The 27,978-nt window shown below is 50.5% G+C and overlaps 1 protein-coding gene across 1 annotated transcript in view; it reads right to left on the bottom strand.

The window, feature by feature from the left end:
• The window catches only part of VAV2 (vav guanine nucleotide exchange factor 2), a 293,174-nt gene that overhangs the window by 90,664 nt on the left and 174,532 nt on the right, over positions 1 to 27,978 (bottom strand). The window contains exon 4 of the mRNA XM_056860968.1: positions 1,250 to 1,318. Within this exon, the coding sequence (XP_056716946.1) occupies positions 1,250 to 1,318 (69 nt within the window). The remainder of the gene's footprint in view (positions 1 to 1,249; positions 1,319 to 27,978) is intronic.

Here is a 27,978-nt window from a genome sequence, read left to right as displayed (position 1 = left end):
ACACTTCTAACAAATGAAGACCACGTAGCCAGGACTACCTTGCTTGGTACTGCCAGAATGCAAAGTTTGCAGCCAGGCAGAAATGCTGTTTCAGGTTTCAGTGGGGAAAGGGAAAGCATGACTCAAAGGCCAGTTCTTGGACATATTCCAGACCAGATTTTTCACCCACAGCCACGTGCTCAAGCACACCACAGGGCCGAGAGGTCACCCTGGATCTTAAATCTATCCCTCTCCCCAAAGGGACTTCTGGATGCCCAGCAGTCAACCTCTCCACTACCCTCACTGTCGACAGTCTCCGACAGTCTCTGGATAAAGAAAAATGAAGGTGACTGAGCAACGGGGGCTGAGAGGTCAAGGCACAGCAGCCTTGGCTCCAACGGGAAAGCCCTTCCTTGCCTCCTCCAGGGGACTCACGTTTCAGCGGAGGAGGCGGGATGACAGAGCAGGTATCTCCTTCACTTTGAGCTATGCCAATGGCCTTTGAGGCAGCAAGCCTGATGTATGGGGACGTGGAGACAGAAACCTGATGGATGCCTGTTGCAATGGAAGATTAATCCAGAAAGGAACAGGAGGAGGATTCAGAATGCAAATATTGGTACAGATAAAGGGTGGCTGCCACCACCCGGGAGTCAGGATGACAAATGGGAGGCTATTAGAGGGCACTCGCAAAGCAGGCTCCAAGGCATCACTCCCAGGATCCACGAAAGCAGGGGCAGGAGGGGGAAGCCCACCCTAAATTAATGCCCCAAATGGTGAAAATCTGTCTGGAAAATGTCACCACCGAGTTTAAATGTTTTTTTAAGCCCTTCTTTTCGAACACATGCATGTTCATTCCAACTTTAAGTCTCAACCAAGTGATTAGCGGCACTGTTTGCTAGCAGTAGAGCTAAGTAGAAAGGCGGAAATACGTATAAATAATTAAAAATAAATAAAAATGAGCAAGAAATGAGGAATCAGGCTGTTGTGCAGAGGGATATACTTCGGCTGAAAGTCTAGTTTGCAGCTTGGAATGCTGAGGTGCGCCTACTCCACTGCCTACTTAATACTTTTGCTATAGTTTTGAAGTTTTATCAGGTACATTAGACTTTTAAATTTTATTTCTTATTGTTAAAGGATTGTTTCCCTGCTACTTTTGGTGGGAGTTATTATGTGTACAAATTTATTCTTTGGCCATGAGAGAGTCTAGAGATAGCAAAGATGTATAAACGAGGTTGTCGCTCGCCTCTGGCTCCTTGCCAGGGGTACTTACTCAGCCAGTTCTTCCAAGCTCCGATAGACGTCATCATCATTCTCTGTGGTCTCCTCTGAAGGGAATGGCCTGCAAGGGTGGGTGGGGGGTATAGAAAAGAAAGATTTACTAATAAGGATGGACGGAATGTTGTTTGGAATGTATAGAGGAGAACCTGATCCCAGAGACCACTCCTGTGGCAAGCAGGTCAGAGAGTTGTGGGGCAGAGTCGCTGAGAGCAGGCCTTCTCGGCGGCTTTGAATTCAGCCCCACCAAGAGTTGCAGCAGGCAAGCCGATTGCTGAATACAGTCAGTGAGCACCTCACAGTTTCCCTGTCCTCTTTCCCCAGACAGATAATACAATCCATTATTTCTGTTATTCAGTTAATAATTTGTTCCTTACTAATTGAAATCACATCAGTTTCCAATGGGAATGAGTAACACAAAAACCCTTATTTGGAGAGGTGGGGAGGGTTAACTGGGAGCAGCGCTAGTTGGATGCAAAAGTGAGCTCTCCTTTTTCCCCGACCCCAAAGTCTCTTCAAAACTCACCTGCTTCCTTTAGCCCCTCCATCATCCTCCCCAGTGGCAACAAAGCCTAAATTCCCCAGCCCCTCTTTCTCCCCTCCTGCCTTTCTATTCTCTGCTCTCCTCCACTGTCAAGCTATAGACTGCAGGCACCTTGAGCAGGGATTTGCTCTCTCTTCCCCGCCCCCTTATGTTACCCTGTAAAGCACTAACTACTTTAACGATATTGGGTTGGATCCTGCACAGAAGATCCACTGACAGCAATGCTTTCCTCCGGTGCAAGGAGGCCTCTGCTGCTGCAGTGGAAGTCTCCGTGTGCTAGAAGAAAGTGTTGCCACTGGCAGAATGGATCCACCCTTCAGTGAACACACTGTGCCAATAAGACAAGGAGCCCAAGAAAACCATTAAAGTCAAAACAACCGTGGTTTCGACATGCAACAACAGTTAGCACTGGACAACCAGCTGACACAAATTAAAACCCGGATGTTTGTACCTGTTGAACTATTTTAAAGATTGTGGGAAGCAGCAGTGTGGCCCCTGGCCCCAGAGCACGCAGCCCCACCCCCCGCTTGCGAGGGCAGAGATCGAAGAGACTTCTTTTCCAACGTGAGAAGCTGAGGCCTGCTCTTCCCCCACGATGCCAGCCCAGCTTCCTCCCACCCTCACTGTTTGCAAGAAAGCTGCATCTCCTGCCAAGCAGAGCTCCAGGTCAGCTGCTGAACCTGCCCCTTCACCACCACCACCCGCCCATGCTTCAGGTGAAAGGATTACTTTTGTATTTTTAAGTGGCGCATTCCTCTTTCCCATTTTTACTTACTTAAAAATCTGCGAAGCCAATCAGATCTCCAATAGTCAGTCAGAAGTCTTGCTGGGCAAAAGCCCTACCCCGCCCACTTTCTAAAAACACTCGGCAGGCACCAGAAAAGGGGTTGGTGGGTGCCATGGTGCCCATGGGCACCATGTTGGGGACCCCTGGGATGGGCAATCTGCTTGCCTGACTCAAATGCCGAAGGGCATTCCTCCAAGAAGAGGGCTACCCTGGAACGGATTGGAATCGCTTTCAAGATGTGTCAGTCACTCTTAGCCTGAACAATTTGACAGCTTTTTTTTAATTATTCAACAGCTGGTTGCTGATGCCTTATCCCAGTTGGCTAAGATGTTACCTATCTCCCGAGCAAGGTTAGATTCTACACTTTGCCTAGGAGAAATAAATTTGCATCTGGCAAAACTAGCAGGTGTGGCTCCTTGCCCCCGAGGAGAGAAACAACACCGGCCGCTCGAATCGTTCTTGACAGTCGGGGAGCCCCAGAGAAGCTTTTCCTGCCCTCCAGGAGCTCTTGAACAGTCCGTGCCTCTAGCATGTCTTGCATCAAACATGCAAATCTCTGAGGATTATGGGAGGGCCAGATGTTTTGCAAGTGTCTACGGGTGCCCCCCCCCAATCAGTCTCTTGCTACTTTAATGCATTCAAGAAGTCTGTAAACACATCCATTTCTCAAATGAAAACTGTATTATGGGCTTCACAGGCTCTCCAGAGCTCAGGAGATGGCATTTGGAGTCCTCCCCTGATCAAGAAACCAACTGTGCAAGCCTTACCCAGTGTGACATAAGATAAACCAGCCCCTGAGTAGCATCAGGCCTGCCACTTGGGCCAAGGATAGAATTGCCAGGTCCCTCTTTGCCACCGGTGGGAAGTTTTGGGGGTGCAGCCTGAGGGGGGCAGGGTTTGGGGAGGGACTTCATTACCATAGAGACCAATTGCCAAAGCAGCCATTTTCTCCAGGTGACTTGATCTCTATTGGCTGGAGATCAGGTAATAGCAGGAGATTGCCAGTTAGTACCTGGAGGTTGGCAACCCTAGTCAAGGAGGTGGCAAGGGAAGCATCATGAAACAACAGCCCACTTTGCAACATAAAGACAAGACTAAAGAAAATGCTATGATTTCCTTTGGAGCCATTAGACACAAGGAAAGGGGAGGGGCTCACTGGACTCCTTGGGGAAGCTGCGAACTGCCCACCCCATCACATTCCCTGTAAAGTACTCTGCCAGGAAGCCAGCGGGCAAAGAGTGCTGCTGTAGCCCCACCTGCCACTCTCTGGCATACCTGAGGCACAAGCGGCAGGACACCTTCCAAGAGGAAACGGGTGGAGTTAAAGGCCGGCTGGACTTGGCCTCCAGCCAAAAGGAGCAGGGTGGGTGACAAGGAAAGCAGGCCGAGGGCATGCCTGGGTGCCCTGCTATTTGTTGGTGTTTGCAGCCAGGAAAGTGGAGTGAGCTCAGGTCTCCCCTCTGAAAACAGAACCCTTGACCAGTGACACCAGACAGGCCGAACTCTCCAGTGGCCTCATCCAGCCCCAAAACAAGGGGTGCTGGAGGCTCTGGCCAGGGAATAGGCAGGCCAGCTGTGGCTTCCAAAGGGTGAGGAATAGTCACTCTGCACATGTCCACTGGTGGTACTACTACTCATACAGTCCACTGGTGTACATGGTGCTTCACAGTTCTCACCAAAAGCCCACTGAGGGGGCAACCCGATGCCAACAAGTGAGGCATGAAAGCATCAGCACCCCACTGCCAGTACCTCCTCCCAACATCTTCTACCAAGACGTATGGAGGGTCTATTTTGCTCACAGGTGATGATAGGCCTGTCATCCACCATGAACTTGTTTCATCCCCTAATAAAGCCATCTAAATTAGTGGCTACCCCACTCTGGATGGCCCAGGCAAGCTTGATCTTGTCAGATTTAGAAAGCTAAGTAGGGATGGCCCTGGCTAGTCTTTGGATAGGAGACTGCCAAGGAAGTCCAGGGTCACTACTCAGAGGAAGGCAATGGCAAACCACCTCTGTTTGTCTCTTGCCTTGAAAACACTAAAGGGTCACCGTTAAGTTGGCTGTGACTTGACAGAACTTTCCACCACCACCAGGTAAATGGCCATTACCATATCTTGTGTGGCAACTCGTCTGACAGATGTATTATGCATTGTGTGAAGAAGCCCTTTCTTTGCCCTCTCTGGAATGTGCAGTCAATCCATTTCATTGGGTGGTCCCAAGTTCCAGCACAACTAGAGCGAGGGAGAAAGGTAACACTCTCCACCTGCTTGTACCACAGCCTAGACGATTTGTCACATCCCTCATTCTAAGCGAAAAAGCCCCACTGATACAGACAGAAAAGCCTGTGTGCCACATCAAGGCCTGCGTCTTCAGAAGCACCAAAAGCCGGGAAGTTCTTTTGGCAGGCGCCACACAAAGCCCTTCCTAAAAGCACTATTTGGAAATGGTTGAACATACAGAATGCCCTTCCCTTGCAAAAGAGCATTTAAGCAAAAGGAAAACTTTGCTGGTCATTTGGCAGCCAGAATCGATGTTCACCGAGTGTGTTTTCCAGGGGAGGCGTGCCAGTTCTGTTGCCTGTCACAAACAATTACAGTCCACTTTGAGATGTGCTGTGATACTGTCCCCCCACCCCAAAAAAAAAAACTTGAGGGGGCAGAATGATGAAGAGCTATGCTCTTATATGGCGACTTGATTGGTCGCCATATAAGGCAGCTGCATTGCAAACATATGTGGACAGGTAGGCTAGTAAAACTTTGGATAGCATAGTAAATTATCTGGAGTCGTTAGGTTGCTGGAGAATTGATGAAAGTAGCTCTTCTCTGAAAAGTTTTTAAATTAAAAACAAAGGGCAACATTCTTCTTAATATTTGCAGGGAGTTTATCATTCTGACATACGGCTCCTTTTAAAAAACATACAGGACTTCTGAGCACATGCAGAGTAGTTTCTCCTGCAGAACAGCATCTTTTCTTTAAAGAAAAGAAAAGGGAGCAAGAATTAAAAGGTTCCTCGTGGACATTTTCCCCTCCACCCCCAGCTTTTCATCCTGGCAAGGAGGATAAAATTCCCGTCAGGTCAGAAGCTCTGGCCAAGGAGAGAGGCCCCACATGGCAAAAGACGGCACGAAGCTTCAAGCGGAATAGTAGACTGTTCTGTGTAAACTGCCCAATAGTTTTTGATAACAACCTTCCTCAGGGTGTTGCTGGGTTTCTTAGTCAGGCACGGCAGTGAAATCCATTCACTTGATTACCACCCCTTTGCAGAATTCTCATTTGTACTGGATTTTTTTAAAAAAAATTCACTTCAGTTCTCATCCACCTTTCTCACTTAGACTCACAGAAGTAGGATGCAGGATCAAAGAAACAGTCTACCTGAAGCTCATTCCAGACAAGATGGAGGTGCTCCTGGTTGACAATTTTGCCCAGCAAGGATGAGTGAGCCAGCTGGTTCCAGACGGGGCTGTGCTTCCCCAGAAGGAGCAAGTCCGCAGCTTGGGGAGATGCTCTTGGGAGCATACCTGCAAATGGAGGCCCCAGCTGCGGTGGAGGTCCCACCTGAGGCCTTCTTCTGAGAGGCAGGACCTAGCCAGGGCTACCTGTGCTGCGATCATGTCAACACTGGGTTACTACATCGCCTCTGAAAACAGTTCTAAAGCTTCAGAGTACAAAAGCAAGACTGCTGAAGTTTTAAAAGGGCTTCCCAGATCATCCATGCACTCCGGGCACAATTCAGAGTTCTGGTTCTGACCTCAAAAACCCTAAACAGCTTGGCATCGAGGTCGTCTTCTTCCTCTTTTAACCTATAATCTTATACTCAGCCTCAAGTTAGGTGCCTTCATCTTCAGAAGTGAGGTGAGCAGCAACCCAAGTTAGGGCCTTTTTGGTTGAGGTTCCCCAACCACAGAATTCCCTTTGCTCAGCTGTCCGCCTGGCACTTGGACCTCCATAGCTTTCGGCTTGGACTTTTCTGTTCACTTAGTCTTGGGTGTGTGTTATTAATCAATGGGTGGTTCTAATTCTTTTTAAATACTGTATGCTGGTTTTGGATGCTGTGTGCTGGTGTTATCATTTTTGCAGATTATGCTACAACATGGGATTTTTTCCATTGGCTTTTAGTGTTTTACAAACTATTAACTTTGATTTTGTGGATTTTAACTCAGTGCCTACTTGGGAACTTTTGGCTGATTTTTTTTTTTTTTAATCAGTCTGGTGATTTTAAACAAAAACCAGCCTGTCAATCTAAACTAGATGCCTGTTTTCAACAGTGGCCAACCTAACGGTTCTGGAATCCCACAGGGACCCTCCCATGCTATGTGTCTCCAGTATCTAGTACTACGAGGTAGAGTGCCTCTGAACATGGAACTTCTACTTTGCTACCATAGGCAATAGCCATAGACCCAGCAACCTCATCCTGTTACTATTTGGTAAGATCCTCTTTTGCTAATATTGGGATATAATTAAGCTGCTTTGTAGGAACTCCCTTCAGAGAGCTCAGTTCATTTAGTGTGCTGGAGAGAGCATTTTTGAACGCAAAAGTTCTTCTGATGTTTTTCCAAAAGGTTTCGCTGCACAGGAACATTAAAAATGAATGAGGTGGCACAAGCCAATATTTTTGTGCCTTCCACTCTACTTGTAAAAATCTTCTGGAAAAATAAAATTAACCAAAAAACCAAGATGAGGGGAAATCACACACACACAGGGCCCATTGACACACTAGCAACTTACCTCGCAAATCACACGCATCCACTACATAAGAATCCAGACCGCCCTTAAATTCCTGTTCCCACCGCGCCTCCTTTCCCCGCTGCACTTGAAAATCCCCAGACGGGCAAGCTTCCAGGCATGCTCAGTCGGCGCTCCAAGCAAGGACAGCGATTGGTTCAGCTTTAGTAAGGGAGGCGGGGGGAGTGCGGGGGTTGGCTGGCAGCAGGATTGAGGACGCATTGCATGTTCCCACTTTAAGGCACCGAGTGTGGAGGACGTTTTATTTTTTTAACTCGCCTTATCAGCGGATCCTCTTACCGCAGAGAAACTGCGCACTGGAGACGTCCTGGGAATCCTTCGGGTGAGATGAAGTGGGAACATGCAAGGAAACCCCGCAGAAATCGGAGCTGCAAATGGTAAGTGCGGACACGGCCCTGAGCACAAACCTTTGAAAAGATGATGATGCAGACTTAAAGCTTTGTTAAGCAAACTGCAGCCCAGCGGACAGAGTGGAGGAGGCTGGAATGAATAACGACACCCTCACAGATCCCTCGAAGGCACCATCAGCATATTTACTGAGTGAGAGGGAAATACTCTCACAGCACATGCTCCAGGACACTCCCCCTTTTACTATTACTATTACTATTAGTAGTAGTAGTAGCAGCAGCAGCAGCAGCAGTGTTCTATGTTTTTTCAAGATTGAGCCCTGGTAGATAAACTCATCCTCAGTGCTTCCCAACCTAGGGAAGAAAAATTTCTTATGGCTTTATTTATTTACATCTGGGGTTCAACTTGATGAGTCAGCAAATGGGATGACAGCTACCCTGAGGCACTCCACTATGGACTCATGCCGTTCTCAGGGCTGCTACCTGTATACAGATCTCCGGTACACCAGCAGCTGGAATACTAGATACATCTTAGAAAGTCAGAAGTGGTGCAGAAAAGGAGCCATCAAAACAATTTGGCCTTTGCCCACCACACTGAAGAGACCCCACCTCTGGGCCCCTCAGACTCCAGCAGTGGACCAAGAACATCCCTGTTGGGTTAGAGGAAGGTCCCTCAAGTCCCGCTTCCAGATTACAGTTGGGCATGGTGGCCATAGGCCTCTCCTGTGCTATCCTATGAACACGCCTAAGAGAGGCCCACTGTGAAGTTATTGAGCTGCCCTCAGCAATCCCAAAAAGTCACTTGCTCGAACAGGTAGAGTTGAAGCAGGTAAATCTTTATTGAGGAACTTGAAGGTATACAGCATAAGCAATCCACGGAGTCAAAGCTGCTAATGGCGGCCGAAACTACAAAGCATAACTTTAAGCATGACACCATCCCAGGTGCACAGCTAAGCGGCTTGGGAACCATAAGATAACAGCACTTGGTAGAAAGCAGGGGAGTGAGCCAGCCACAATACTGAGAGGCCTGCTAGGGGCTCAAGGTCGGAGCAGGGAGGGAGGATGGGAGAGGGGGCTGCTTGAACAGTTCAAAGAAACGAAACCTAAATGAGATGTGAGAACAGCAATGGGCCTAACTCATGTCAAGAGCCTGTCTGACAGTTCGACAGCTCACGGAGAAACGAATCCACACGACCTGTTACTTGACAGAACCAGGCACGAGGCAGTGAGGACCCTGAAGAGACAGTCAGGATCCTGACACCCACAGACTTCTGCTCAACAGATTCACCTAATCTTTCTTTAAAGCCGACTCAGCTAGCAGCCATCAAAACCCCTTGTGGGTGTGAATGTCAAAAGTTAATTATGTATTTGTGTACTCTCTTTTGTGGGCCCCAAATCTAGTGCCAATCAATGTCACTGGGAGACCTTATTGTGGAGATGGTGTTTACTGTCAGCCCTTGGCCCACAGAACCAGAAATCACCACAAAGTCATATAGAGTCCAAACAGATGGCTTTTACTGATCAAATAGGCATACAGTGCAAACGAATAAAATGACAGCTATGAGAGGCTCACTAGCTGGGAGATATTATAAGGCAGGAAAGGCGGGAGATTACACGCATGAATACAGTTTCCCAGGAGCTGAGTTCCCAGGCCTAGGTATGCGACCTTGGGGGGCAGACAATACAGCACAGAGACAGAGGCAATAACGAAACCGAGATAGCAGCCTGACATTCTGCTCCCCTCAAGGCCCCCTCCCAGTTCGCAAGGGGGCTGGCCTGTCCGGGTAAGCAATGTGAAAGGCGTCGACGAGGTCGGGGGCGGAGACATCCCGTGCGCGCACCCATTCGTCATAGGCAGGGGGGAAATGTTTCCAACGAACTAGATATTGCAGATTGCCATGGTGAATACGGGAGTCAAGGATCTTGGAGACTTCGAAGTGTTCTTCCCCCCCCACCATGATGGGTTGCGCAGGCGGTGGGTCTGGATGCCACCGTGGAGAGGCAACATGGGGTTTGAGGAGGCTTATGTGGAAAACAGGATGCACACGCCTCAAGGATTTGGGGAGAGCCAGTTCCACTGTGACAGGGTTTATGACCCGAGTAATGGGGAAAGGGCCAATGAATTTGGCGCTGAGCTTATGGCACGGTTGGGTGGAACGGAGATTTTTGGTGGAAAGGTAAACCAAAGCACCCACTTGCAGATCACCCCCGGGGGAGCGATGTTTGTCAGCTTGCGCTTTGTATTTACGTTTGGCCCGGTCGAGGTTGCTAACGAGCCAGGGCCAAGTGGTACGGAGGGCGTGTGCCCAGGAGGCAATGTCGGGGTTCCCCTCCCCCTCTACATCATCTGTAGGAGCGATGGGACTGAAATCTTGTCCATACACAGCAAAAAACGGGCTAAAACCTGTGGATTGATGCATGGCATTATTGTAGGCATATTCTGCTAAAGGTAACAGTTCCACCCAGTTATCCTGGTGGTAGTTAACATAACAACGCAAATAACATTCAAGTACAGCATTGACACGTTCAGTTTGACCATCAGTTTGAGGATGGTATGCACTAGACAATCCCTGTTCCACCCCCACCAACTTGAGGAAAGCTTTCCAAAACTTAGAAACGAAACCACTTCCACGGTCACAAATTATTTTACGCGGAAACGAATGTAAACGAAAGATATGCGTCACGAAGAGGCGGGCCAGTTTCTGAGCAGAGGGGATCCCTGCGCATGGAATCAAATGTATTTGCTTAGAAAACAAATCAGTAACAACCCACAACACAGTTTTACCCCCACTGAGAGGGAGATCAGTCATGAAGTCCATAGCAATCACTTCCCAAGGTCTGCTGGGCGTTTCAAGAGGTTGTAGCAGTCCCGGGGGTTTGCCCTGCGATCGTTTCGCAGCGGCACAAACGGGACAGCTGCGGATGAAGGAGTCAATGTCGGAACGCATTCCCTCCCACCAGAACTGTCTGCGCAATAAGTGAAGGGTCTTCAGAAACCCAAAGTGCCCAGCTGTTTTGGCTCCATGAGCTAAATGTAAAACGTCCTTCCGGAGAGCTTTGGGTACATACAATTTTGAGTCTTTGTACCAGGACCCCCCTTGTTCCAAAACACCAGGAGGTAGGGTATGAGCGGAACGTTCTAAAAGGCACTGGTCCCGAAGGACAGTTAAAAAGGATTCGGAGATGGGGATTTTGGAGGGAGCCCGCCCGTCGGTCATGGAGATCTGAGAAACAGTTATAGGGCTAGTGCTTACGTGCGGCGGCGCGCAGACTGCAGGCGGCTGAGCGGTCGGAGGGGTAGGAGGGGCGGGAACTCCGGTCTGTTGCGGTGGCGGCTGGGCAGCCGGTTGGGCTGGCGGAGCTTGCGAGTTAGGGAAGGTGTGCTGATGCTGGGATCGGGTTTGCACAGCCAGCATAGGTAGGGCCCCACGTTGCATAGGGGTGAACAGAGAGTTGGTGGGTCTTTCGAGTTTTACCGGATATTGTGGTAAACGGGAGAGGGCATCCGCGAGAACGTTCTGCTTCCCAGGGACGTGCTTCAGGGTGAAACGGAACTGAGCAAAGAACTCCGCCCACCGTTGTTGTTTCGCCGATAGCTTATGGGACCCCGTGAGGGCAGCTAGATTTTTGTGATCGGTCCAAACTTCAAAGGGTACTTTAGACCCTTCCAAGAATTGCCGCCATAAAGTCAGTGCATGATGAACTGCAGAGGCCTCTTTCTCCCAGATGGGCCAGTTTAATTGAGCGTGCGCAAATTTTTTTGAAAAGTAAGCGCAAGGGTGAAGAAGACCGTCCGGTCCTTGCTGGAGGAGAGCCCCTCCCATGGCTACATCGGAAGCATCGACTTGCACAATGAACATTTGATTTGGGTCTGGGTGCCGTAGCACCGGCTCCGAAGTGAAGAGGCGTTTGAGGGCCAGAAAGGCGGCTTGGCATTGCTCAGTCCATAGGATTTTTGCGGAGGGCAAGGCAGCCGAGCTTACTTTTCCCTTAGTTTTCAGCAGGTCCGTAATGGGTAGAGCCACTTGGGCGAAGTTAGGGATGAATCCCCGATAGAAGTTTGCAAATCCCAGAAATTGCTGTACTTGCTTACGGTTGGTGGGGGGAGTCCAATCGAGGACGGCTTGGACTTTGGCGGGGTCCATGCGAAGACCTTGGTGGGAGATGATGTATCCCAAAAACGTGAGTTTGCTTTGGTGAAATTCACACTTAGCTAGTTTAGCGAACAGTTGATGGTTACGCAGGCGTTGTAGAACTTCCCTGACCAGAGTCACATGCTCGTCCACAGTTTTCGAATAAATGAGAATGTCATCTAAGTAGACCACCACCCCACGATATAGAAGGTCATGTAGGATTTCATTGATGAGTTGCATGAAGACCCCCGGGGCCCCTTTTAATCCGAATGGCATTACAAGGAATTCATACATTCCGAAACAGCTAGAGAAGGCAGTGAGGTGTTCATCTCCTTCGCGGATACGGACTCGGTAGTAGGCTTCCACCAAGTCTAATTTAGAGAACACACGGCCTTCCTGTAATTGTCCCAAAATATCCGATATTAATGGGATAGGATAGGCGTTGGTCTGGGTAACCGCATTGAGCTTTCTGAAGTCAATGCACAGGCGAAGGTCGCCCTCTTTTTTCCGGACGAAAAACGCGGGGGCCGAGTTTGGGGCATTCGAAGGGCGAATGAACCCTCTGGCGAGGTTTTTGTCCAAAAAGTCCCGGAGGACAGTGCGCTCGGAAGCGCTCATAGGGTAAATCTTACTTTTGGTTAATGTGCAGTCCTTTACTACTTCAATCGCACAGTCTGAGGCCCGGTGGGGGGGTAAGGCATCACATTCCCTAAGGTCGAATACATCTTCAAAGTCCCGGTATACAGCGGGTAGAGCCGGTGGTACTGGGGCAGTAGAGGTTAATGCTGGAACGGGCGGAAATGGCAGAGCAAAGTTTTGCCGATGCTGGTCGCAGGTGGGACTAGCGAAAGAGATAGTGTTTGTTTCCCAATCAATACTGGGACTATGTCCTTTAATCCAGTTAATTCCCAAGACCACTTCAAATCGGATAGGGGCTATAGTGAAGTCTATTTGTTCCCAGTGGGAACCAATTCCCATTGCCACCCCTATGGTGCGGTGATCAACTGGACCCCCCTTGAATTGACTCCCGTCCATTTGAGCAAATTGGACGGGGGCGGGTAAAGCCTCTGAGTCGGCTCTGAGTGCAGCAAACGTGGCTTCGCTTATGAGAGTGCGACAGCAACCGGAGTCAATTAGTGCTTTGACGGGGATTTGTGGACCTCCGTTAAGTTGTTGTAAAACGGCATCCACGTAGACGGTGGAGTCCACTTCTTTGATTTTGGTAGGAGCATTCGGTTTGATAGGAAGATCCTGAGAGGTCTGTGGAGATGCTCCATTCACCACAGACCGGAGCCGTTTTTTGACAAGTCGAGGGGAGATTCCAGGTTTAAGGCTGGAGAAATCCAAGGGTTTTCCTCATCCGAAGAGGGAAAGCTGTCCCCCAATGGGGCACTTGTAATCCGAGACCCGGCGGGGTCGTTGGAAGCAGGCAGGGAGGCTGGGTCCCCGGCATGGAGTGCAGAGGGTGTGGGCCTTCCCGGAGCTGCGCTGCGGGTGGCCGCGGTGCCTCTGCGTGGTGGACGACCTCGGGCGCGGGTTGTCGTGCTGGGACGAAATAATTCCTGGCGGCGTGGGCAAACGGCTGCAAAGTGGCCCATTTCTCCGCATGTAAGACAGGCACCCCTCTGAAATCGGGCTTCACGTTCCTGGAGCGGACGTGGACACGCGCCCCAAGGACTATGTACTGGGACTATCAGGTCTAACTTTTTCCCCGGCGTTTGTCCCGTCGCGTGCGACCCAACGCGCACGCCGTTTGGCTGACCGACGTCGAGACTCAGATGAGTCTGAAGACGAGGATTTATATGGGGATAGCTCTCAATGGGCCACGAGCTTCCGAACCAGTAAGCCTCATCTTACTGGTGGCCCAAGTGAGGAGGTTCATCTTTTACGAGCCCAGAATCGGGAGCTCTCCGACCGTGTTGATCAACTCCAGGAAGTAATGGAACTTATGCTTCAAGAGAGCAGGCAATTACAACAAACCCTGATAGCTGTCATAATGTCAGCCCTTGGCCCACAGAACCAGAAATCACCACAAAGTCATATAGAGTCCAAACAGATGGCTTTTACTGATCAAATAGGCATACAGTGCAAACGAATAAAATGACAGCTATGAGAGGCTCACTAGCTGGGAGATATTATAAGGCAGGAAAGGCGGGAGATTACACGCATGAATACAGTTTCCCAGGAGCTGAGTTCCCAGGCCTAGGTATGCGACCTTGGGGGGCAGACAATACAGCACAGAGACAGAGGCAATAACGAAACCGAGATAGCAGCCTGACATTATGACAGCTATCAGGGTTTGTCAGGCTGCTATCTCGGTTTCGTTATTGCCTCTGTCTCTGTGCTGTATTGTCTGCCCCCCAAGGTCGCATACCTAGGCCTGGGAACTCAGCTCCTGGGAAACTGTATTCATGCGTGTAATCTCCCGCCTTTCCTGCCTTATAATATCTCCCAGCTAGTGAGCCTCTCATAGCTGTCATTTTATTCGTTTGCACTGTATGCCTATTTGATCAGTAAAAGCCATCTGTTTGGACTCTATATGACTTTGTGGTGATTTCTGGTTCTGTGGGCCAAGGGCTGACATTATGACAGCTATCACTCATCTTCACCGTTCTCCTAGCCAGGCTGGAGCCCAGGGGGGTTCGCCTGCCACTTGGATGGGAGCTGTGCAGCTCTCCAGGTGATCTACTACCCTGGAGCCCTTCTCAGAGGACCCTACTCTGTTACAAGACTTAATCGCTGAACTTTTCCGGACGACCCGAGAGGTTTGCCGCTTGAGGGGACTGGTACAGGCGCAGTGGCAATCTCTTACAGGACGTCTCTGGATGTTAACATCGGAGGATACTGATGCTCGTTTAGATCTTCAGGACTTGGATCAATTACTGGACGATGCCCGATTGGCGACTGAGGATTTACAAATATTAACTGGACTTTTGGATAATCTTATTTCTCGACAAACTCTTTCTACCATGGCGGGAGCCCCGCCGGAGGGTTTTTCCCTGATCCCGGATGCGGCCAGCTGCCAGGCTGAGGCCAAGCGAGTCGCTATTAGCACCGCTCTTCTCCTTGTGGAATGTACAAAGGACACCCCGGTAGCCACCTTGGCTCAAGTTTTGACCCCGACGTTTGGAGCCGAGGCATCCGCACTGGCGGTTCGAGTACAACCTCTGCTGGGCGGGGAACCTGACCCCATACTCTTGCTCCTCGAGACAGAACTTTTGCCGCGCATTACGGCAGAGACTGCCCTGAGACTTGAGAACGCCAAAGTTCTTGCGGATCAGCAAGCCGCCGAAGCGGCTAGGGTCGCAAGAGAGAGAGAGGCGGCGGAAGCAGCCAGGGCGGCTGCAGCAAGGATTAGGAATCAGGCGAACGTGGACACGCGCCCCAAGGACTATGTACTGGGACTATCAGGTCTAACTTTTTCCCCGGCGTTTGTCCCGTCGCGTGCGACCCAACGAGCACGCCGTTTGGCTGACCGACGTCGAGACTCAGATGAGTCTGAAGACGAGGATTTATATGGGGATAGCTCTCAATGGGCCACGAGCTTCCGAACCAGTAAGCCTCATCTTACTGGTGGCCCAAGTGAGGAGGTTCATCTTTTACGAGCCCAGAATCGGGAGCTCTCCGACCGTGTTGATCAACTCCAGGAAGTAATGGAACTTATGCTTCAAGAGAGCAGGCAATTACAACAAACCCTGATAGCTGTCATAATGTCAGCCCTTGGCCCACAGAACCAGAAATCACCACAAAGTCATATAGAGTCCAAACAGATGGCTTTTACTGATCAAATAGGCATACAGTGCAAACGAATAAAATGACAGCTATGAGAGGCTCACTAGCTGGGAGATATTATAAGGCAGGAAAGGCGGGAGATTACACGCATGAATACAGTTTCCCAGGAGCTGAGTTCCCAGGCCTAGGTATGCGACCTTGGGGGGCAGACAATACAGCACAGAGACAGAGGCAATAACGAAACCGAGATAGCAGCCTGACATTTACACAGAGAACAGTGTTTACACTCACGGTCCAAGAAATGGCGTCTCCCTCCCCGCACCTGCTCCCCTCCTCACCCCCAGCCTTCCTGTAGGGAGGCAAACAAGAGAATGGCGGTTCATCATCAAGCGTGAGAAAGGTTGAGTCCTGGCTCTCCCCCCTAATTAGCCAAGCAAGCTCTTCTCGTGTAATTACAACCATAAGTCTGTTCCCCTTTGTTTGCCTTCCATGAACATTAATCATGCCACATCCTTAACATAAAATGAGGACTGGACGGCTTGGGGGAGCCAGTGTGCCCCCACCAGACAGAATCACTCCAATGAACTGCATCCCCCCCACCCCATGTTCCAAGTGCAACATCAGCATGAATGGAATCTGCCAAAGGGCGCTTCTTGATTCAGGAGAGGAATCTTAAATTGTTCCCTCCCTATTTCCTCAGCTAGCCCTTTGTGCTGGCAAAAAAGCCTGGGGAGCAGCCTGATGCATCTCACCTGATGGCGATGCCCAACCTGGGATCTTGCATGAAGGTTGTATTATGTTGGTTTGTGCTATTTTTCAGTTGTGGCTTTTCTGGCATCCACCCGTGGCCACATAGCTCATACACAGGTGTGTGCTAATGTTCATGTATGTAATATGCTCAATAATAAATAAACAGCCTTTGGGCAGGCATTATGCTTATCAAGAATGTGGGGCCTGCTCTGACCCGTGCATACAGAGAATGGAATGGGAGAAGAGTGTGTCTTGCTCAGCAACTGCCCAGCCCTCCTGGACCTTTAAAAACACTAATGGAGCCATGCCCACATGGTCACAACAGCAGTCCCTCTGTGCATGCAGATTATTGAGAGAAGATGAGAGACTCTGCTTGGCATGGGAAGTGGGGGACAGACACAAATATTTGCCTCTACAGACATACCCTCATCTGCATCCATACCTTTGATCAAAGGGGATGTGAGCATGTTTGCTGCCTGTAGCTGTAGGAAGGCAAGGGTGGCATGCACCTGTATCCTCCTCATCCGTGCCAGCGAGATGTTTGCCCCTGTGCCTGGCACAGAGGCCAGAACAGGCAGCAAACAGGAGCCCCTGCACATACAGAAGCAAATCCCTCCCTAAGTTGATAGGCAAACAACTTGAGAGCCAGTGGATAGAGTGTAGGCCTAGGATCTGGAAGATCCCAGTTCAAATCCCCACTCTGTCATAGAAGCTTGCTGGGTGACTATTGGTCCAGTCATACACACTCTCAGTCTAACCTACCTTACAGGGTTGGTGTGAGGATAAAATGGAGGAGAACAATGTAAGCCACTTTGGGTCCCCATTGGGGAGAAAAGTGGGGTATAAATGAAGTAAATAAACTTTGGAGTAAGGGTATGCACTTTGGAAAGGCAGTCCTATCAGCAAAGTCATCTCTGGTGGCAAGAACCGCCTAACTGTCTGGTTGGAAAGTGTCCCTGATACTTACATATCTGCTCTCTCACACACCCCTCGCCAACCTTCCAGGAGAGATGGCCAGGTGCTAGCAAAACAGGCAGATCCAAAGATTTCTGAATATCTTCATACTTCATTTTTTATTTGAATTGGTTATAATAACTATATGAAGTTGTCAGTTCAGGCTCTGATTAATTGATACCTGAATGGCCATCGCTATCCAGGATGTCAGGCAAAGAATCATAGAGTTGGAAGGGACCACCAGGGCCATCAAGTCCAACCCTCTGCACAATGCAGGAAATTCACAACTACCTCCCACACACACACCCGTGACCCCTACTCCATGCCCAGAAGATGGCCAAGAAGCCCTCCCTTTCATCATCTGCCTAAGGTCACAGAATCAGCATTGCTGACAGATGGCCATCTAACCTCTTCTTAAAAACCTCCAGGGAAGGAGAGCTTACCACCTCCCGAGGAAGCCTGTTCCACTGAGGAAACGCTCTAACTATTAGAAAATTCTTCCTAATGTCTAGACCAGAGGCGGATCTACTGTGAAACTAATGAAGCTTAAGCTTCAGGGCCCCCAACCCTGGAGGGGCCCCCAAAGCAAAAAATTTTTAATGAGTTAATTTCTCAGCAAAATCGATGGAGTTTTTTAGTGATAGAATCATAAGCCGATTGATTGAATACTTAATATTGACTTTAGAACATGGCCTCAAAATGTCCCTGTAATTGGTCAAATTTCAAAATTTTCTTGGGGGCTTGCAGTGCTCGAACCCCCAGCTGTAAGGGCTCACTGAGCTCAACAGAATCTATTCATAGCCTACATTTTGGCAGCTGGATCCTCAATTCCTTCGTTGGTACATGGCTTAATAATTCTACAGTTCAGCCCTTAGGCTAGAGCCAATCAGAACCATAAAAAGACGTCTGAATTCTCAATTCAGGCTGCATTCGTCTCGCTTGTGCATTTTAACACCAAAAGATCAGATTTTCACCTCTTTATCCCTCTGATGACCCCCTCCCTATTATTATTATTTATTAGTTAAATTTGTAGCCCACCCTCATTCCCAGTCAAAGCCGGGCTCAGGGTGGGTGTCATGATCCTAGGCCTCAAGTGCAGCCTACAGGCCCTAGGGAGGCCTATATTAAAGTAGTTACCAGGCCTACATCTCCCAGGTACCCTCTGCGCCTTGTGATTGGTGGAAGAGGATTTGGAGGGAAGGCTAGGGCCAATCAGGGGTAAGGGAGTGCGACCTGGGGAGAAGGAATAAAATACCTTGCCTGAAAAGGGAGGGGGGTTCATTCCTAGGGAGCAGGGCTGGGGAGAGGCTGCTACAGACGGAGGGATCGCGCCTCCAGAAAGGGGTGAGTTAGCCTGAGGCCTAGTGCTAGGAGAGGGCTAGGGATAGTAAAGATAGATGTGTTAGGGTTTTTATTTGATTGCCTACCTTTACTGGTTTTGTCGTCCTATTGTGGCTTGAGTTATCATTATTATTAGACCTTTTTAATAAACTGTTTGTTACTCTGCCCTGGGTCCTCACACCTCATTTGGTCACCTAGAAAGTATACCCTGTTGGGAGAAGAAGCGGCCAGGGGCAGGCAGGGTGCTCTGAGCCTTCTTGAGTAAGGCTCACACCAGAGTGGTGGCAGCTACTGAAGATCTCCATTCCTCTTTCTTACCTCAGGTAACAACAATCATAATAAAATCATATATATCTAAAATTTATAAGTAATCAATAAAATTCATAAAACCATTCAATACAGTTAACAAGATGGTACTCATATAATTACAGGGCCACTGGAGGCCCGGCCAAGCAGCCAAATCCTCATATCAGAAGCCCTGAGGGAGAGAAGAGGGAGGCCAGTAACGCTGACAACCTGTGGTTGCCCTCAATTGTAGGCCTGGTGGAATAGCTGTTTTACAGGCCCTGCAGAACTTCTGAAGGTCCCATACGGCTAGGGTTGCCAGGTCCCTCTTTGCTATTGGCGGGAGGTTTTTGGGGTGGTGCCTGAGGAGGGTGGGGTTTGGGGAGGGGAGGGACTTCAGTGCCATAGAGTCCAATTGCCAAAGCAGCCATTTTCTCCAGGTGAACTGATCTCTATCAGCTGGAGATCAGTTGTAATGGCAGGAGATCTTCTGCTATGACCTGGAGGTTGGCATCCCTACATAGGGCCCTGATGTTGGAAGAATATTCCAACAGGCTGCGGTCAGGGCCTTGTTAGATGTTCCCCTATTGTTGCTGGTTGCAAAAGGGCCCCCATAACAGTTCAAGCTTCAGGGCCCCAAAAATGTAGATCCACCACTTGTCTAGACGGAAACTCTTTTGATTTAATTTCAACCCGTTGGTTCTGGTCCGACCTGTGAGGGCCATCTGGTTTTGGCTCTTATCTGTTTCTATCTCTACCCCTTTGAACTCGTACAAGCAGTTCGCACCTCTGTGTATCTTCCTGGGTCCCCCGCCTCGTCCTTCTTGCCCAGGTGCCACCTCTCCTCCCCTGCTGTGCTTTCTGCCTTCACTCCCTCGGGCTGAGTCCGGCCTTGAAATGCAGATAGCCCTCACTGTCTCTCTAGGACTGTTTGATGTTTTATGCTGCACCGGTTTGCCTTGTAACCTCCCATGTCTCCCATGCGTGTGAACCTTCGTGCCCTGTAGTAGATAAATACTGTAACCCCGATAAGCTAGTCACTCGCAACTTTGAATCCATGAGCCTGTCTTCTCTATCTGAAGCCTTCAATAAATCTTTTGTTTCTGAATCCAAGTCTGAGCAATTGATTTGGCGAAGTTTGCCCAGCTAGGTTGGGGACTCTCACATTAAGTTGCGAGTCCTTGCCTCTTCGTTCTGCATCTGTACCCTACGGGACAGCTATGTCAGCCGACGAGGAAAAAACTACCCCTCCGGCCTCGCCGGATGGAAGCGGTGCCCCGGACAAGCCGGCCCCGAAGGACAAACCGGACCAGAAGGTGCCAGGTGCGCCCCGACCGGGCCCGGGACCGGGCACGCGTCCCAAGACCACCTTTAACACTTGGCTGGATTCGCCGAAAGGTTGGTCGCTTTCCCGGACTGAGGCAAAGCACCGCCGCTTGGCCTTAACTGGTACGGGGTTCGAGGACGACCCCGCTCGTCGGGACGCTCTGATGGAGGAGGAGCGGAGACAGTGGCAGGAGGAACGCCAAGCGATGGTGGAGCGCATAGATGCCATGCAGCTTGTGATGGAGGAGATGGCCGCGGCCATGGACGCGCTGAAGGTGCAGCCCCCGCCGGGTAACCCTCCGGATGGGACACCGGCGGCTCCCCCCGTGCCTCCTCCCAGCACCCCGGCCCGCCGGGACCTGAAGATCACGTATGATGGGTCGGGGGACCAGTTGACCTTTTTCATGGTCCAAGTGGACATTTTTATGCGGGAGCAGGGCCGGACCTTTACCTCCGAAGAGTCCCAGGTCCAGTATGTGGCCTCCCTCCTGCAAGGCGAAGCGGCCGCGTGGATGGTGTTACAGTACGAGCTCCGCTCCCCTGTGCTACGGAGTTTGGATGACTTTATGATCGCACTCCGTAACCGGTTTGAGGACCCGAATCTGGGGGAGCGGGCCAAAGCCGCTCTGATGCAACTGCGCCAAGGGACCAAGTCGGTGGCGCAGTATGCGAGCGAGTTCCAGTCCTTGTCGAGTCGGATTCTGGACTGGAGCGAGGCTACCCGGGTGCAGTTGTTCAGGGAGGGCCTAAACCCGGACCTGCAGCACTGGGCCTTTATGCAAGGTAACCCCCCTGACGTTGAGGGTTGGGTGCGTCACGCCGCCGATATCGAAAATAGGAAGCAGCTCCTAAACCTGTCCAAGCAACGATCCGGCCGCGACTTTAAACCGAGAGGAGACAAGGCAAGTGGGATCCGTGACCCTCGCACCCCAGGCGGCGGCGGCCCCACGCCAGCGGAGCGCCGCAAGCGCTTCGAGGCAGGGGTGTGCCTGGTTTGTGGAGGAAAGGGTCACTTCGCCTCCCAATGCCCATCCCGCTCCGGACGCCCGGCTTCCATTCGTCCCGTCCCGAGCGAACCGGAGAAAGCCCCCGCAGAGGGACCGCCGCGACGCCGAAGCAACGCTCCAGGACGACGGAGCACTCCCTCGGCGCTCCACGCGCACACCCTGGAAGGGATCGCCAGTTCGACCGGTCCATCGGGACCCCGGATTGCCAGTGCAACCTCTGACTCCGCCGAGTCACGGATTACAAATACCTCGTCCCCCTCGTCCAGCGAGGAGGAAGAGTGGGATGTGCCGGCAAAAAACGCCGTCGGTCTGCTGTAAAGGGGGCTCCTCAGCAGACCGCACCGTCCCCTGTGCAAGGAGCTCCACTGATGGTAAGCGCCCAGGAAGATAATGTTTATATCCGGGTCCACCTCTCACTACCCAAGGGGGGCCCAGTTTTAGAATTCCCCGCGCTCGTGGACTCGGGGTGCGCCCGCACTTTGATTAGTGAGGAGGCGGCCCGGAAATTACAAGTCCGCCGCAAGCGCCTCCCGGGTCCCCTCCGCTTCTCCCAGATGGACGGGAGTGACTTTAAAAAGGGGCCTGTCACTCACCGGACTACCGCGATAGTCATGACTGTAGGGGAGCATTGGGAACAGCTGTACTTTACCATTGCTCCCATAGTTGCCCCTGTAGTACTGGGAATGAACTGGCTACGGGGCCACAACCCTTCTATTGATTGGGTCAAGCGGACCCTTACCTTCCCAGAGGATCCCTGCGCCATGCATGACAGGGACCGCATGACCGGGGCCCCGGCGGCCGCCCTAGTGGGTTCCCCAGGACCCGTTTCCAATACCCCCAACCTACCCTCGGAATACTCCCAATATTCGGATGTGTTTGATGTGCGGGAGTGTGACGAACTGCCACCGCACCGGGAGACCGACTGTGCGATTGAAATAGTTGGAGACGGCAAGTTATCCAAGGGAAAGGTATACCCCATGAGCCCCAGTGAAAAGGCAGTGTTGCGGGACTATTTGGACACTAACTTGGCGAGGGGCTTCATCTGCCCCTCCAAAGCTCCGTACTCCGCCCCCGCCTTTTTTGTCAAAAAGAAAACGGGGGACTTAAGACTGTGTATTGACTTTCGGAGGCTCAACGCTGTCACGCAGTCTAACGCTTACCCCCTCCCTCTCATTCCAGACCTGCTAGCACAATTGAAGGAGGGCCGGATTTTCACCAAACTGGATTTAGTGGAAGCCTATCACCGCATCCGCATAAAGGAGGGGGACGAACCAAAAACGGCTTTTTCGAGCTGTTTTGGCATGTTTGAGTATTTAGTCATGCCGTTCGGACTTTCTGGGGCTCCGAGTGTGTTCATGCAGTTAATCAATGAAGTGTTACGTGATTTGTTGTTTCGGGGGGTGGTGGTATTTTTGGACGATATACTCATTTATTCTGAAACCATGGAAGAGCATGTCCGGCTGGTGCGGGAGGTCCTCCAGCGGTTACGGGACAACAAGTTATATGCCAAAGTGTCTAAGTGTGAATTCCACCAGCCTTCCATTACCTTTCTAGGCTATGTAATCTCCCACCAGGGGTTGGAAATGGACCCCGGAAAGGTTCAGGCTGTGCGAGATTGGGAACCCCCTACTACGCGCAAGCAACTGCAACAGTTCCTGGGGTTCGCCAACTTCTACCGCAATTTCATTCCCAACTTTGCGCAAGTGGCTCTTCCTCTCACTTCTCTTCTGCGCACCAAGGGAAAGGGTGCCAATGCCGCCTTGCCTTCGGCCCGACTGCAGTGGTCCCCCCCCTGCCAACAGGCTTTTGAGGACTTGAAGCTACTCTTCTCGTCCGAACCGGTCCTGGCCCACCCGGACTGCACCAAACCGTTTGTGGTCCAGGTGGACGCATCCGATGTAGCTATGGGAGGGGCCCTCCTGCAGCGGGACGAACGTGGCGCTTTAAAGCCATGCGCCTATTTCTCCAAGAAGTTTACCCAGTCCGAAATCAACTGGGCCATCTGGGAAAAAGAAGCCGCGGCAGTTAAGCACGCCCTCACTGTGTGGAGGCATTTTCTAGAGGGGGCAGAATTCCCATTTGAAGTGTGTACTGATCACAAGAATCTGGAGGCTCTCAAAGGGGCTAGAAAGCTCAACGCCAAGCAAATACGTTGGGCCCAATTCTTTGCCAAATTTCGGTTCACCCTCAAACACGTACCCGGCAAGGAAAACGCCCTGGCAGATGCTCTATCCCGACTGCCCCAGTACCGCAACGATTTTGACCGTCCTGTGGACTCTCTATTCACTCCTGAGCAAAGGGGAGAGATCCCGGGTTTGGCGGTCTCCACCCGGTCTCAAACCCGCCACCCCAGTGGTCCCTCGCTCAAGGGAATCCCGGAGGCTTTCCAGCAACGCCTCCGGGAAGCGTCCCTACAGGAAGCGGAGCAGCAGACGCTCCCTTCCGGTATGGAACAGCAAGAGTCCTGGTGGGTGCAGGAAGGGAAACTCTATGTCCCAGCCTCTCTTCGCAGGGAGGTTTTGGGACTGGTCCACGGAGCCAAGCTGGCCGGTCACTTTGGGTTTGTCAAGACGTTGCATTTGGTACGGCGGCAGTTCTGGTGGCCAGGCATGAGAGGGGATGTAGAATTGTACGTTCGCAGTTGTCCCATATGCGCCACCGCCAAAAACAGGGGGGGCAAAACCCCAGGGCTTCTGAAACCTCTGGAGATCCCCACCCGGCCATGGGAGGTGATCGCCATGGATTTCATCACCGATCTACCCCCCAGCAGGGGCAAAACCGTACTGTGGGTTGTTACAGACCTCTTCTCCAAGCAGGTCCACTTTGTCCCCTGCGCTGGGCTCCCGTCGGCGCAGGGGTTGGCCAAAATGTTTGTCACCCATGTCCTCAGGCTTCACTCGATTCCCAGGAAGGTCCTCTCCGACAGAGGGGCCCAGTTCGTTGCCAAATTCTGGCGGGCCTTCCTGAAGCTTATGGGGATGGGGGAACAGGGTCTCTCGTCTGCCTACCACCCGCAAACTGATGGCCAAACCGAGCGGGTGAATGCCGTGGTCGAGTGCTATCTCCGGTGTTATGTTAATTACCATCAGGATGACTGGGTGGACCTGTTACCCTTCGCCGAATACGCATACAACAACGCCCCCCACTCCTCCACGGGGTTTAGTCCGTTCCGTGTAGTATACGGAACCGATTTCGGTCCTTTCGGTGCCGCCCCCGTCTCCCCCGAACTCGAGGCAGTGCCCGAGATGCAGGAATGGGTACAGGCGGTCAGTTCCACTTGGCCCTGGCTACAAAAGAACCTTGAACGGGCCAAGCGGAAATACAAAGAACAGGCTGACAAACACCGGTCACAGGGATGGGAACTCCGGGTAAGAGAACAGGTTTATCTTTCCACGAAAAATCTGCGTTCCCTCCGACCCTGTAAAAAACTCAGCGACCGTTATGTGGGCCCCTTCCCCATTACTCGGGTGATTAATGAGGTAACTGCGGAGCTGGATCTTCCCAAAACTCTTCGCGGGGTACACCCCGTTTTTCACATCAGTCTGCTCAAACCGTTCGTCTCCGCTCCCCAGTTCCACCCCCCTTCTAAGCCTGAAGTGCCCACTGTTGTGGGAGGGGATACCCACATGGAAGTATCCAAGGTCTTGGATTCCAAATGGAAAAAGGGAAAGCTGTTTTACTTTGTTCGGTGGAAACATCTAGGCGCCGCGCACGATGAATGGGTTGCAGCCCCCCATATGGCCGCCCCCCGGCTCGTACACGAATTCCATTGCGCTTATCCCGAGAAGCCTCGACCTCCCGAACTCGCGGGAGGGGGGCCTTAAGGGGGGCAGAATTTGAGGGCCATCTGGTTTTGGCTCTTATCTGTTTCTATCTCTACCCCTTTGAACTCGTACAAGCAGTTCGCACCTCTGTGTATCTTCCTGGGTCCCCCGCCTCGTCCTTCTTGCCCAGGTGCCACCTCTCCTCCCCTGCTGTGCTTTCTGCCTTCACTCCCTCAGGCTGAGTCCGGCCTTGAAATGCAGATAGCCCTCACTGTCTCTCTAGGACTGTTTGATGTTTTATGCTGCACCGGTTTGCCTTGTAACCTCCCATGTCTCCCATGCGTGTGAACCTTCGTGCCCTGTAGTAGATAAATACTGTAACCCCGATAAGCTAGTCACTCGCAACTTTGAATCCATGAGCCTGTCTTCTCTATCTGAAGCCTTCAATAAATCTTTTGTTTCTGAATCCAAGTCTGAGCAATTGATTTGGCGAAGTTTGCCCAGCTAGGTTGGGGACTCTCACACGACCTTCTTGAGCAACAGAAAACAACTCGGCACCCTCCTCTAGATGACAGCCCTTCAAGTACTTGAACATGGTTATCATGTCCCCTCTCAGTCTTCTCCTCTTCAGGCTAAACATACCCAGCTCCTTCAACCTTTCCTCATAGGACTTGGTCTCCAGACCCCTCACCATCTTTGTTGCCCTTCTCTGGACACGTTCCAGCTTGTCTACATCTTTCTTAAATTGTGGTGCCCAAAACTGGACACAGTACTCTAGTTGAGGTCTAACCAGAGTAGAGTAAAGCGATACCATCACTTCGCGTGATCTGGACACTATACTTCTGTTGATGCAGCCCAAGACCGCATTTGCCTTTTTAGTTACAGCATCACACTGCTGACTCATGTTCAGTGTTTGGTCTACTAAGACCCCAAGATCCTTTTCACACACACTACTGCTCAAACAAGTCTCCCCCATCCTATAATTATGCATTTGATTTTTCCTACCTAAATGCAGAACTTTACATTTGTCTTTGTTGAAGTGCATTTTATTAGTTCTAGCCCATTTCTCCAGCCTGTTAAGATCATCCTGCATCTTGGCTCTGTTTTCTACCGTATTTGCTACCCCTCCCAATTTAGTATCATCTGCAAATTTAATAAGCATCCCCTCTATTCTTTCATCCAAATCATTTATAAAGAGGTTGAACAACACAGGGCCCAGCACAGATCCCTGAGGAACTCTACTAGTCACTTCTCTCCAAGTGGACGAGGAACCATTAACTAGCACTCTTTGGGTACGATCTGTCAACCAGTTGCAGATCCATCTAACAATAATAGGATCTAACCCACATTTCCCCAATTTGACAACTAGAATACTATGTGGAACCTTATCAAAAGCCTTACTGAAATCTAGATAAACTATGTCTACAGCATTTCCCTGATCCAGCAAGGTAGTAACTTTCTCAAAAAAGGAGATAAGATTAGTCTGACATGACTTATTCTTGAGAAACCCATGCTGGCTCTTAGTGATCAGATCCATCCTTTCTAAATGCTCAAGGACAGACTGTTTGATGATTTGTTCGAACACTTTTCCTGGTATAGAAGTCAAGCTGATGGGTTGGTAGTTACCTGGATCCTCCTTTTTCCCCTTCTTGAAGATGGGGACAACATTTGCCCGCCTCCAGTCGTCTGGCACCTCACCTGTTTGCCAAGACTTTTCAAAAATAATGGACAGAGGTTCCGAAATTCCATCTGCAAGTTCTTTGAGTACCCTTGGGTGCAATTCGTCTGGCCCAGAGGATTTTGTTTCATTTAAAGAAACCAGGTGTTTGTGCACTACCCCAATGCCAATTCTAGGCTGCAAATCCCTTCCCTCATCACGTGTTCTGTTTATGCCATGTTGAGCACCACTTCCCTCACGAGAAAAAACTGAGGAAAAGTAGGAATTGAGGAGTTCTGCCCTCTCTTCATCTCCTGTTACAATTTCACTTTCCGGTCCACGCAATGGGCTTATCTTGTCCTTGTCCTTACTCTTACTCTGTACATAGGAAAAGAACCCTTTTTTGTTGCGTTTAGCATCTCTCGCTAGCCTAAGTTCATACAGAGCTTTAGCTTTCCTAACACTCTCCCTACAAGCACTAGTTATTTGCTTATATTCCTCTTTGGTTATAAGGTCCTCCTTCCACTTCCTAAATGAGTCTTTTTTATTTCTCAACTCTTTAAAAAGCTGTTTATGGAGCCACCCTGGCCTCTTTAGGCTCCTCCCATTTTTCCTTCTCATAGGAATGGTTTGGGATTGCACCTTCAGTATTTTATTTTTAAGAAACGCCCACCCTTCTTGAATTCCCTTCTCCTTAAGTATTTCTGACCATGGGATTCTACCTAGCATCAGTTTAAGTTTGTTAACATTTGCTCTTTTGAAGTCCAACCTACATGGCTGACTACGTACAGGTTTTCCTCTCCCCAAGATTGTAAATTCCAAGAGTATGTGGTCACTACTACCCAGGGTGCCTACTACTTTAACCTCATCGACCAGTTCTTCCCTGTTGGTGAGAATCAAGTCTAAGATAGCAGACCCCCTTGTTTCCCTGTCCACCTTCTGGAATAGGAAGTTGTCAGCAAGATAAGTTAAGAATTTATTGGATCTTGCATTTTTAGCAGCGTTGGACTTCCAACAGATATTCGGGTAATTAAAATCTCCCATGACCACCATGTCCCGTCTCTTTGAGAACTTTGTGATCTGGTCTAGGAGCGTCCCATCCAAGTCCTCTGCCTGGTTTGGCGGTCGATAGCAGACCCCCAAATTCCAATGCAGGTGAATTCACTATGCTCAGAAAATCTCCACAGCAATGTCTGTCACCCTGCAACTGAGATAAACAACACATGGCAGGAGGCAGGCCCCGTATAATTGGGTGCTGTTTCTAATTAGTCGGGAGAGAAAGTAGAGGAGACAAACAGCTTTGAACGGCATGTGAGCAAACAACCTTTCTGCGAGAGAGAGAAACGAGTTCCAT

Source organism: Euleptes europaea, chromosome 14, assembly GCF_029931775.1.
Source record: "Euleptes europaea isolate rEulEur1 chromosome 14, rEulEur1.hap1, whole genome shotgun sequence".
NCBI classification, from domain to species: Eukaryota; Metazoa; Chordata; class Lepidosauria; order Squamata; family Sphaerodactylidae; genus Euleptes; species Euleptes europaea.
This window is presented reverse-complemented; position numbering and strand designations above follow the sequence as displayed.